The sequence below is a fragment of the Pithys albifrons genome, chromosome 11 (genome assembly GCF_047495875.1).
Source record: "Pithys albifrons albifrons isolate INPA30051 chromosome 11, PitAlb_v1, whole genome shotgun sequence".
Lineage (NCBI taxonomy): Eukaryota > Metazoa > Chordata > Aves > Passeriformes > Thamnophilidae > Pithys > Pithys albifrons.
This window is the reverse complement of record NC_092468.1, coordinates 25,375,552-25,388,085: the sequence shown is the minus strand read 5'-3', so window position 1 is coordinate 25,388,085 and position 12,534 is coordinate 25,375,552. Positions and strand designations below refer to the sequence as shown.

General features: G+C 52.7%; 1 protein-coding gene across 1 annotated transcript in view; it reads left to right on the top strand.

Annotated features, from left to right (window-relative positions):
• The window catches only part of RSRC1 (arginine and serine rich coiled-coil 1), a 107,881-nt gene that overhangs the window by 93,974 nt on the left and 1,373 nt on the right, over positions 1-12,534 (top strand). Inside the window, exons 9-10 of the mRNA XM_071566013.1 lie at positions 9,401-9,507; positions 11,485-11,634. Of these exons, the coding sequence (XP_071422114.1) occupies positions 9,401-9,507; positions 11,485-11,634 (257 nt within the window). The remainder of the gene's footprint in view (positions 1-9,400; positions 9,508-11,484; positions 11,635-12,534) is intronic.

Sequence of the window (12,534 nt, the reverse complement as noted above, 5' to 3'; positions counted from 1 at the left end):
AGGCTGGACAGGGCTTGGAGCAGCCTGGGCTGGTGGGAGGTGTCCCTGCCCATGGCAGGGGTGGCACTGGGTGGGCTTTGAGGCCTTTCCAACCCAAACCATCCCTTGATTCTGTGATTTTGAGTGATGGGGGATCACAGAAGCAAAATTAGAACAGACAAGAAAACCTGGAGGACTCAACTTCTAGAAAATCCCCTAATTAGAAACTCTGAATGTATCCCAAATGATAAACTCTATTTTTTATACTTTAATCTGTTGGCCAGTAATTCTCACATGGAGAACAAACCAGCACTTTCCCCATGGCAACCCCAGAACATGCTGAGCTGGAAGGGACCCCCAGGGATCCTGGAGTGCAGCTCTGGCCCTGCACAGGACAACCCCAAAGCACCTATTTCCCTTCCCACTTCCTTCAGTGAGAGTTAAAAGACTTTTCCCTTGGTGTAATTGATATTAAAACCACAGGTTGACTCTGCCACGAGCAGATTTGATGGGATGAGGTCAGGCAGCTCTAATAAGTTAAAGTGCTTTCCTCAACAGTACAGAAATATATTGGGATGCCCTTAAGTTCATTAGTTCCTGCCTTGGGTCATCGTTTATCTCAGTGAATGTTATTGAAGTTCATTGTGGTGCCAAAGACCTGAACTCAGCCTGTGAAGTCCCCAAATTATTTAACAGCAGTGATGTCTTCAGGATAAATGTGAGAATTGTTTTCTCTGCCTTCTCAGAGCTGGGATTGCTGGTGGTCCCTGGCCCTGCCTGGCTGGGGCAGTTGGAGCCCACCCTGCTGTCCCTCGGGCACTGCCAGCCCTTCATTACCGTGCCAGACACCTGGTGTGGGGCTGCAGGTCCCAGGGCACAGCCCAGCATCTGGCACACCCTGGGAGCCTCTTTCATCTCTGGCTGAGCTTTGGGTTGGCAGCTTGGAATTCAAAACAGGCAGAAAGGAATGGAGGATGAGAGAAAAACGGGACGTTTGGGTGCAGTGGCTGAGAGGGACATGTTGGGAAGGGCACCCAAATAATGCTAATAATAAAAACTGGGAAGGATGACATGGCAGGGGACAATGTGGCATCTTCACTGGCCATGCCATGTTCCTCCTGGGCAGAGGGAGGGAGAGAGAATCAGGAGGGGCATCAATAGCCCCCATGGCTCTTGGAAGAGTCAATTCCAGGCTTTTTATTAAAACTGCTGTAATTAATAACCACTTGTAAATGGGGTCCTTGCATTTTAACCTGCTTTGTCCTGCTCATCATCTCCTGTCCCTTCATAATCTGTACTTTCCTCTGGTCCTTCCCTGCTCTGCCTGGAGAGCCCCCTGATCCCAGTGTCCTGGAGAGGATCCAGGGCTGGATCCCTCTGCTCTGGGACAGGCTGGGAGAGCTGGGGGTGGAGAGGGGAAGGCTCCAGGGAGACCTGAGAGCCCCTTCCAGAGCCTAAAGGGGCTCCAGGAGAGCTGGAGAGGGACTGGGGACAAGGGATGGAGGGACAGGACACAGGGAATGGCTTCCCACTGCCAGAGGGTGGGGTGAGATGGGATATTGGGAAGGAATTCTGGCTAGGAGGGTGGGCAGGCCCTGGCACAGGTTGGGCAGAGCAGCTGTGGCTGCCCCAGCCCTGGAAGTGTCCCAGGCCAGGCTGGACAGGGCTTGGAGCAGCCTGGACTGGTGGGAGGTGTCCCTGCCCAGAGCACTGGAGGGGCTTTAAGGTCCCTCCCATCCCAAACCATTCCATGAATCTTTGATAAATACAAAAATACTTTTATAGCTGCTGTTTGAGTCGGTTTAGGAATCACAACAGGTTTACTCTTCTGAAGGTTTACTCTTCTACAAGTGTAACTGATAAATTTATGGTCTTTCTAACAGGGAAATTTATGATTTTTTACAAATTAAAAGTCTTGAAATTGTCTCCAAAATTCAAGACAGATGGGAAACCAAAATGGTTTCTGTACTTCATTAGTGTTGTGTGTTTTACTGTGGTCTCCTGGCATTTATTTGTGCTAAAGGATGGCTCAGGTAATGGGATTGTAAAGCCATCAGGTAATTAGTTATCTGACCTCAGTCATTGGAAACAATTTATAGCTCTGTATTGTAAAGCTGTTTCTGGGTGTGGAGCCCCTGTCGTGTTCTCCACAAAAAGGCAGGAATTAGGGAGCCTGGGGGGGCTGAGCCTTTGGTGGGCTCTGACAGACACCCAGAGCCTTTTGCTTAAACCACAATTCCTGGTGTGGAGTCTTCTATTTTCTGGTAAAAAATGGGTTTTGTGGGTCTGGGTGGCTGTGCCAACATCACAGGTGTGGTTACAGAGGGGTGTTTGTCCAAGAACCTGGAGTGGATCTATGGGATGAGCAGGAGACTTAACTGGGAATTGCCTTATTTGTGCTGGCTGAGGCCTGGAGAAGTGGGAATTTCAGGCTGTATCCTGTTTTACTGGTGCCAGGCAGGTGTTTCCCTGGGGTGACTGGTGTTATTTCATATCCCACCTAAAGGCCCAGCCCAGGAAAAAAGCAGAAAAATAATGGAACCCACCAGCATTTTCCTAATGCCCATTCCATTTTCCCTGGAGTCTCTCAGAGCGTTGGAGGGCAGGCAGAGGTGGGTGCAGCTGCTTCCCCTGAGGTGCTGCTGAGGATCAGGGCATGCACTGGGAATAAAAGCCTGGAGTTCCTGCCCCCTGTGCCAGTGTGGGATCCCGGGAGGGCAGGATGCCCTGGCAGGGCTCTGTGGGTGCCCCACAGGCAGCAGGGAGAAAACAAGCCCTGGGCACGTGCCAGCAGCACTTTTGAAGTGTAAACACCGAGTGCTCCATGGAAAAGCTGGAGAGCCTCCAAGCTGCCTCCTGCTGTCCTGCAGGGCCTCTGTGCTGCTCCAAACAGCTGATTGCCAGCACAGTGCACCAGCCCTTCCCTCTGTCCTGTGCTCCATCCCTTGTTCCTGTGGTTCCTGGGCTGCAGGCTGTGCCCAGGAGCAGGAATTCTGCCCTTCCCTCTGTCCTATGCTCCATCCCTTGTTCCTGTGGTTCCTGGGCTGCAGGCTGTGCCCAGGAGCAGGAATTCTGCCCTTCCCTCTGTCCTGTGCTCCATCCCTTGTTCCTGTGGTTCCTGGGCTGCAGGCTGTGCCCAGAGCAGGAATTCTTTCCTTTCCCTCTGTCCTGTGCACCATCCCATGTTCCTGTGCTGGGGTTCCCTGGATGAGACTGTGCCCACTGTCCTGTGCTTTATCCTGTGTTCCTGTTCCTGTGCTGGGGATCCCTGGAATCAGCAGGCTGTTCCCAGCAGCAGGAATTCTACCCTTCCCTCTGTCCTGTGCTCCATCCCTTGTTTCTGTGCTGGGGATCCCTGGAATCAGCAGCCTGTGCCCAGCGGCAGGAATTCTTTCCTTTCCCTCTACCCTGTGCACCATCCTGTGTTTCTGTGCTGGAGATCCCTGGATATAGCAGGCTGTGCCCAGCACCAGGAATTCTTTCCCCCTGTCCTGTGCTCCATCCTATGTTCCTGTGCTGGGGATCCCTGGATGAGGCTGTTCCCAGCAGCAGGAATTCTTTCCCTCTGTCCTGTGCTGGGGATCCCTGGATGAGGCTGTTCCCAGCAGCAGGAATTCTTTCCTTTCCCTCTACCCTGTGCTCCATCCCATGTTCCTGTGCTGGAGATCCCTGGATATAGCAGGCTGTGCCCAGCACCAGGAATTCTTTCCCCCTGTCCTGTGCTCCATCCTATGTTCCTGTGCTGGGGATCCCTGGATGAGGCTGTTCCCAGCAGCAGGAATTCTTTCCCCCTGTCCTGTGCTTCATCCCCTGTTCCTGTGCTGGGGATCCCTGGATGAGGCTGTTCCCAGCAGCAGGAATTCTTTCCCCCTGTCCTGTGCTCCATCCCATGTTCCTGTGCTGGAGATCCCTGGATGAGGCTGTTCCCAGCACCAGGAATTCTTTCCCTCTGTCCTGTGCTCCATCCCATGTTCCTGTGCTGGAGATCCCTGGATGAGGCTGTTCCCAGCAGCAGGAATTCTTTCCCCCTGTCCTGTGCTCCATCCCCTGTTCCTGTGCTGGGGATCCCTGGATGAGGCTGTTCCCAGCAGCAGGAATTCTTTCCTTCCTCTATCCACCAGATCTGGGTATGGGTTTAACGGAGACAAATCGTTCCATCAGCCACGTCCATGTGGTGTCTGCCCTGGTGAGTGTGTCCCTACAAAACAGAGGTTATTTGGGATAGGGAGATGGAAAAGATGGAAGCAGCCAGTAATTGCCTCTAAGATCAGAGCACAAAGCATTACCTTGGATTGCACAAGGCCAGCGAGCAACAAAAGAGCCGTAATTTATGAGCTCAGCGTAAAAGAAGAGCATAATTGCATTAAAAATTAATGCTAATGAACACTAAAATGGGGAAGGTGGTTATGATGAAAGTTGGGATTCATCTTCCCCGGCCTGAGTGATGGCTGGGGCCTTGATTAATGGCTTAATTTCTATCAATTAGCGGGCAGAGATCTCCTACGAGACAAGGGGAAATCGAGCATCGAGTTACAGCTCCTGCTTTGGTGTCCCAGGAAGGAGCGGGGTGGGTGGTGGCAGCTCCGGAGTGGCCTCGGTGGCCACGGGGCTGTGCCCACAGCCCAGCCCTGCCCGAGCGGGGGGAAATATCCCCCAGTTTGGCTCCTTCCCAGGGTGTTTGTGGAATTATCCCGAGGCCCCAGACTGGCCGCGTGGGCAGAGCCCAGCGGGGACGGGCAGAGCCCAGCGGGGACGGGCAGAGCAGAGCGGGGACGGGCAGAGCAGAGCGGGGACGGGCAGAGCCCAGCGGGGACGGGCAGAGCCCAGCGGGGACGGGCAGAGCCCAGCGGGGACGGGCAGAGCAGAGCGGGGACGGGCAGAGCCCAGCGGGGACGGGCAGAGCAGAGCGGGGACGGGCAGAGCCCAGCGGGGACGGGCAGAGCAGAGCGGGGACGGGCAGAGCAGAGCGGGGACGGGCAGAGCCCAGCGGGGACGGGCAGAGCAGAGCGGGGACGGGCAGAGCAGAGCGGGGACGGGCAGAGCCCAGCGGGGACGGGCAGAGCCGAGCGGGGACGGGCAGAGCACAGCGGGGACGGGCAGAGCAGAGCGGGGACGGGCAGAGCAGAGCGGGGACGGGCAGAGCACAGCGGGGACGGGCAGAGCAGAGCGGGGACGGGCAGAGCATAGCGGGGACGGGCAGAGCACAGCGGGGACGGGCAGAGCCCAGCGGGGACGGGCAGAGCAGAGCGGGGACGGGCAGAGCAGAGCGGGGACGGGCAGAGCCCAGCGGGGACGGGCAGAGCAGCACAAGTGTCTTGTGCTCGAGTTAAAGGCTCTTAAATTGCCGAAAGGAAATGTAAATTCAGAGCCCAGGTGCTGAACTTTCCCATCCTATTTTCTGCTGGGTTTTATACCCAATGCTTCCTTCTTTTTTTTTTTTTTTTAAGGAAAAGCCATTAGTGCCCAGACTTGTTTTAAAATCCTGTAAAAATGATTATAATTGAAATGATACCACAATAATTATTATTAAAATTATATCGTTAAATGGTTATTAACACTGTAATGTGTTAAAATAGTCGATTTATAGTACTCTGCTACTCTCTGTAGGACCTCCCTAGTAAGTACTCACAAAGTGCTATTTTAGTGCATTTTAATGATAACTCCACTTGGACAGGATTTTAAAACAAACCTGGAGAAAGTTCTCCCTGATGATTTGTATTTTTCTAACTTGATTGTTAATTCCATGTCCTCCCCGTGGGAAGTCCTGGCGTGTCACAACCGGCTGCTTTAACACGTTGCAATTGTATTTTTAAAGCGCTTACCTTTAATTTGGGAGAGCACGAAGGGACGGGCGGAGCTTTCCCTGCCCGCGGCGGCTCAATTCGGAGCGCGTTAATTGTTCCCGGCTGGGAAAAGTTCTTTCCCTGGAAATCCCAGCAGCTGGGAAATAGTGTGGGGTCGGGATCAGGAAACAGCGGCTCCGGGTGTTTGAGAGCGGTTGGAGGCGAGTCGGGATGCAGCGGGACGGGATCCGGACAGGGATGCGGCGCTTGGAGCATCCTCGGGCTCCGCAGGCGCCATCCCGAGGCTCGGGCAGATTGAGCGAGGAGGTGCCTCCCTCCAGCGGCAGCCAGAGCCGGCTGGGACACGGGAGGGGCTGGCGACAGCCCGGAGAGCCCCGGGGACACCGGCCCCGGCCGGGCAGGAGGGATGGGATGAGTCACATCCCAGGGGACACCGGCCCGGGGGGACGTGGGATGGGCTGGTGACATCCTGGAAAGTCCCGGGGACACCGGCCCCAGTCGGGCAGGAGGGATGAGGTGGGGTGGGATGGGGGACATCCCAGGGGACACTGGCCCAGCTGGGACACGGGATGGGCTGGTGACATCCTGGAGAGTCCTGGGGACACTGGCCGGGGCCGGGCAGGAGGATTGGGATGGGCTGGTGACATCCCAGAGAGTCCCAGGGGCACTGTGGCTCCAGCTAGGCAGGAGGAATAGGATGGCATGGCATGGCATGGCATGGCATGGCATGGGTGACATCCCAGGACAATCCCAGGGACATGGCAGCCCCAGCTGGGCAGGAGGGATGGCGTGGCATGGCATGGATGACATCCCAGGACAATCCCAGGGACACGGTGGCCCCAGCTGGGCAGGAGGGATGGGATGGAATGACATCCAGGGAATGGGGACACCAGGAATGTTGTATGCAAAGCAGGATGTTCCTGGGCTGCTTTGCACCGATTTTGTTCCCTCTGTGCTGGAGGGAACCACCTCTGGGGTGGCCTCTGAGGCTCCAGTGAGGTTCTCCAGCCACCCCTTGGACACCCACTGGCAAAGGGGACTCCGGAATTCCTGCGGCTCCGGGTTGGGACAACCCCCTGAGCTGGTTGTCTCCTGCTCAGAGAAAAGATTGGAGGGGGAAAAATCTCTGAAAACCAGAGATCCAAGTCTGGTGAAGTCTCAGGATGACACAAGCACAGGGAATCCCACCCATCCCACTGGATTTTCCCTCCTCCCACAGCACTTCCCTGTGTTCCATCCATGTATCCAGAGCCTCAGGATCTCCCCCAGCCAGGGAGTTCTGCCTCTCCCACTGCAGGTTGTCCAGGGAGAGCTTCATCTCCTTTGGAATGCCCAAGTAAAACTGGGCTCAGTTAGTCTGGGGTGAGTGAGAGCAGTCCCTGCACATCCTGAAAGGCTCTTGTATACAGAGACCCTTCCAACAATCCTAAATAAAGCGGGATCAAAGGGAAAATACTTCCTGCTCCAGTTGTTTGTTTAGTCTGGGATCTCTTGGTGTTTCCTTCAAACTCGTAAACAAAAGAGCAGGGAAAAAATTAGCAAATTTTTTTCTGTCTTTCAAAGCCTTTTACCTAAAATGGGGTTTATTTTGATTTATTTAAAATTTTAATTGAGATTAACCCCTGTAAATCTAATTAGTAAAACAGGAAGAAGTGGATTCTGAGGGATATTTGAAGTTTATTTTGTTGTTGCTTTGATTCTGGAGTTAAATCTACTTGAAAGAAAACTCCTGAGGTTCATGTTCATGGTCAGGATTGTGGATGATCAATGAATTCATAGTAATTTATACCTAAAGATTTCCCAGGAAAGATTTAAAATACATTTTTATTTACTGGAACATTCACAAAATATTGTTGGTCATTTAATGCTTGTGTTTCAATGCTTTGAAAACTCTCAGTGGGCTGAGTTCTGTCTTTTTAATCAGGAGAAAATGGGAATATTTTAGGCAGAGCTTGCAGGGAAGTCACTTTTTCTTTTATGTGATTTATAGACTCATAGAATTCTGTGATTCTTTTTCTTTCCTCTGATGCTCTGGTGTTTCTGATTCCTGTGTGTGTGATATTTTTGGGTGGCATCTAAAGAATTCCTACACACTTTTTGTTTTAAAGTGTTTAAAGTTGTTACTAACACAGACTAAATGTGAACTGAGCAGCTGTGGCAGGTGTGTTTATTTATATATATATATAAGATATAAATAGATAGAAATACAGAGGTGTGAAATACTGGATTATCCCTGAAGGATGGAGTTCCCAGTCAAACCTGTGACTGGGAGAACTGGGAAGGGTCCCCCCAGCCCTGGAGCTCTGGGAAGGAGCTGATGACAGGGCTGGAAATGTCCACCTTGGTATCAAAGCAGCCCCAACAAGGCCTAACCCAAGATTGAATTCCTTTTCCCCTCTAACAGGGTGGAAACACTCTGTGCAGTGAGTTAGTATTGATTTTTTTTTGTCTGAGGCCTCTTAGCTTTCTGACTCCATTATTTTTGATTTTCCTATGGAATACACATCCTGCTACTGACAGCTGACAAACAACATCTGCAGGGCCTTTGATCTCCCAGGAACGTGTTTGTCCAACAGGTCCTGCCTAATGGGCTCTGCTGGCCCTGCATGTCCCTGATGGCACTGGGATTCTTGCCCCCTAATTTGTCATTCCCATCAGTTTCTGTAGGATCCTTGTGAGATCTTGGAACCAGCTGGGATTTTGTGAAATCAGAGTTAAACAGCTGATTTTAAATCTCCTTTCCCTGCCTTTCTGATCCCTTTATTTACCCTTTATGTACCCAGGAGCTCCATGGATTGTAATTCCCTTTCCCCAGCAGGGCATTGGTGTATTTGGTTTATGCCCTAAAATCCTTAGGGATCAGTTTTCCAGGAGAAGACTCCAGCAGGGAGGCAGCAGAACTTTGGAACACAAGCTTCATTTAAACAAGGGATTTTCTTTCCTTCTCAATTCAAAAAAAATCAGGATTAAAGTTGTACTTCTGGGCTTTACTCTAGTGCAGCTCTTGGCATCTTGGAATCATGGAGTGGGTTGGGTTGGGAGGACCTCAAAGCCCACCCAGTGCCACCCCTGCCATGGCAGGGACACCTCCCACCAGCCCAGGCTGCTCCAAGCCCTGTCCAACCTGGCCTGGGACACTCCCAGGGCTGGGGCAGCCACAGCTTCTCTGGACACCTGTGCCAGGGCCTGCCCACCCTCCCAGACAGGAATTCCTTCCCAGTATCCCATCTCACCCCACCCTCTGGCAGTGGGAAGCCATTCCCTGTGTCCTGTCCCTCCAGGCCTTGTCCCAAGTCCCTCTCCAGCTCTCCTGGAGCCCCTTTAGGCCCTGGAAGGAGCTCTCAGGTCTCCCCAGAGTGTTCTCTTCTCCAATTATCCCACAAGGACATTGGCACATTCCTGGCAGCACCTGGAATGATCCACAGGCTGAGCCACAATGGCCAACTCACTGTTGTGATTCTCACTCCAGGATTTTTCCCTGTCACGGAGTGTTTTGTGCTGCGTCACCCGTTGGGTTTTTCCTGGTGTCTCCCAAAACATGTTCCAGGCACCCCCTGGGCAGGGCCCTGGTGCCAGGACTGCCCTGAGGCTGCCCCTGATGTCCCCTGTCCTTGCAGACCAAGCCACCCTCGTGGACCAGGTGAGGAGAGTCAAAGAGATTGAAGCCATCGAGAGCGACGCCTTCGTCCCCCAGAGCTTCAGGTCCAGCAAGGAGATCAAAAAGGTACCTTTGCAATGTCCCTCTTGCTGCAGTGTCCCCGTGTCCCTCTTGCTGCAGTGTCCCCATGTCCCTCTTGCTGCAATGTCCCTGTGTCCCTCTTGCTGCAGTGTCCCCATGTCCCTCTTGCTGCAGTGTCCCCGTGTCCCTCTTGCTGCAATGTCCCAGTGTCCCTCTTGCTGCAGTGTCCCCATGTCCCTCTTGCTGCAGTGTCCCCGTGTCCCTCTTGCTGCAGTGTCCCCGTGTCCCTCTTGCTGCAGTGTCCCTCTTGCTGCAGTGTCCCCATGTCCCTCTTGCTGCAGTGTCCCCGTGTCCCTCTTGCTGCAGTGTCCCTCTTGCTGCAGTGTCCCTCTTGCTGCAGTGTCCCTCTTGCTGCAGTGTCCCCGTGTCCCTCTTGCTGCAGTGTCCCCGTGTCCCTCTTGCTGCAGTGTCCCTCTTGCTGCAGTGTCCCCGTGTCCCTCTTGCTGCAGTGTCCCCGTGTCCCTCTTGCTGCAGTGTCCCCGTGTCCCTCTTGCTGCAGTGTCCCCATGTCCCTCTTGCTGCAGTGTCCCCGTGTCCCTCTTGCTGCAGTGTCCCCATGTCCCTCTTGCTGCAATGACCCTCTTGCTGCAGTGTCCCCGTGTCCCTCTTGCTGCAGTGTCCCCATGTCCCTCTTGCTGCAATGTCCCCATGTCCCTCTTGCTGCAGTGTCCCCGTGTCCCTCTTGCTGCAGTGTCCCCATGTCCCTCTTGCTGCAGTGTCCCCGTGTCCCTCTTGCTGCAGTGTCCCCGTGTCCCTCTTGCTGCAGTGTCCCCATGTCCCTCTTGCTGCAGTGTCCCCGTGTCCCTCTTGCTGCAGTGTCCCCATGTCCCTCTTGCTGCAGTGTCCCTCTTGCTGCAGTGTCCCCATGTCCCTCTTGCTGCAGTGTCCCCATGTCCCTCTTGCTGCAGTGTCCCCGTGTCCCTCTTGCTGCAGTGTCCCCGTGTCCCTCTTGCTGCAGTGTCCCCGTGTCCCTCTTGCTGCAGTGTCCCAGTGTCCCTCTTGCTGCAGTGTCCCAGTGTCCCTCTTGCTGCAATGTCCCTGTGTCCCTCTTGCTGCAGTGTCCCAGTGTCCCTCTTGCTGCAGTGTCCCCGTGTCCCTCTTGCTGCAGTGTCCCCGTGTCCCTCTTGCTGCAGTGTCCCCATGTCCCTCTTGCTGCAGTGTCCCTGTGTCCCTCTTGCTGCAGTGTCCCCGTGTCCCTCTTGCTGTGCCTTCCCCTGGCAGCCAGGAGGGAGCTGCTCCATAGGGCACCTTCCACTGATGGAAGAACTTCAATGTCAACAACCTGAACCCCACCAGTCTCTCCAGTGTCCTGGGTGGGGTCAGAGACCAGTTTATGTGTGTAAGAGTTCCATCAAATCAGCAGGTTTGAAGGGGTTTTGGAGGAAAAGCAGAATTAAAATCCCAACGTAATCAGAGATTTACTCTGTAATTAGAGAGATTTTGACTCTGCTTGACTGAGGGCAGACTTTGAGGCCACATTTACTCCCTGGCAAGACCCAGCTTGGTTTTCAGGCAGCTTTCCCAAGTCTCACAGTTTTACCTGGGTTTTGGCCACCAAATCTTCTAGGGAACTTGGATGCTGTTGTCTTTGGAAGTGGGAAAGCCAAGGCTTTGTTCAGTTTTCCCAGCTGGCCTTGAGGTGTTTGGAATTACCTCTGTTTGTTTGCCAGGAATGTTCCTTTTCTTACTCTTCCAGAAGTCTCTGAGAAGTTGGTGCAGCTTCTTCAGAAGGTGATCCCAAACCTGTTCTTCAGGCTCTCTCCTTGCCTTGGGCAATACCTTTCCTTGCACCTCCTGGACCTTTGTCCATGTCCAGTGTGCTCCACCAAGCACATGGAGAAGCATTTCCATGAGGATCCTTTCATGGGCAATGGGAAAACAACTGGATGCTCAGCTCAGCTCCTGCCACTTTTGGGAATTTGAGGATAAAATCTTTGATTCTGTGTGTTTGTTTCTCTTTAGGCAGCAGAAGCTCCTGAACTCCAACATGAACCTATAACTGTTGCAGTGGGCCCTGCTGAGGCTGCTGCTCCTGAGAAAGAGCCTCCAGCTGCTGCCAGCATTCCCACTGCCATCAAATACCAGGATGACAACTCCTTGGCACATCCAAATGTAAGTGGGCTGCCATTTATCCCAAATTTATCTGTAGCTGAAGGAGGGCAGGGCCACATGGCCCAACAACCATCAAATAATCCCTGCTCTGAAGACTCTGGGACAAGGAGGATCCCACTCCTCCCACCATCCCACAGAGTCATCACAAAGTAAATCCACCAGGGATGTGGTTGTAGAGTCACAGATGGATTTTATAACAAAATATAACTTGGAACTCAGGGGAATTCAAGATCCTGTTCATTAAAATCAGGATAAATTGCTTTTGGTTTGTGCAGTTGGGAAGCTGAGGGAAGACTCTGAACTTGCCCAGTTGTCACCTTTAATTACAGTACAAACTTCAGGTCAGTTTAGATCATGTGCCTAAACTTAGGCAGGTTCCTTTGTGAGCACTTTAATTGGAAATAAAAGGACTTGCATGGAGCTTTTTTAAGAATTAGCAAGTTAAAAATGACCTGCAGTAAATAAATGAATGTGAGTTCTGTATAATGAGCATAATTAACAGAGAGCAAGACAAGGACAGTGATGAACTTGCTGTTTCAGGAGACTGAAATTGGAGTCTCTGCTTTCCAGTTCTTATGGTCTTTAATATCCCTCTGAAACTGGGAATTGGAGTCTCTGCTTTCCAGTTCTTATGGTCTTTAATATCCCTCTGAAACTGGGAATTGGAGTCTCTGCTTTCCAGTTCTTATGGTCTTTAATATCCCTCTGAAACTGGGAGTTGGAGTGTTTGCTTTGCAATTATTTTGGCTTTAATGTCCCTCCCAAGCCAGTCCATTCCATGACTCTGGGAGAAGTCCCTGCTGTGCTTTGGTCTCAGCTCTGTGTTTAACCCCACCCTGGGCTCAGCTGCTCCTGTGGGCACTGAGATGGTCCCCAGGTGTTCCAGCAGGTTCCAGCCCA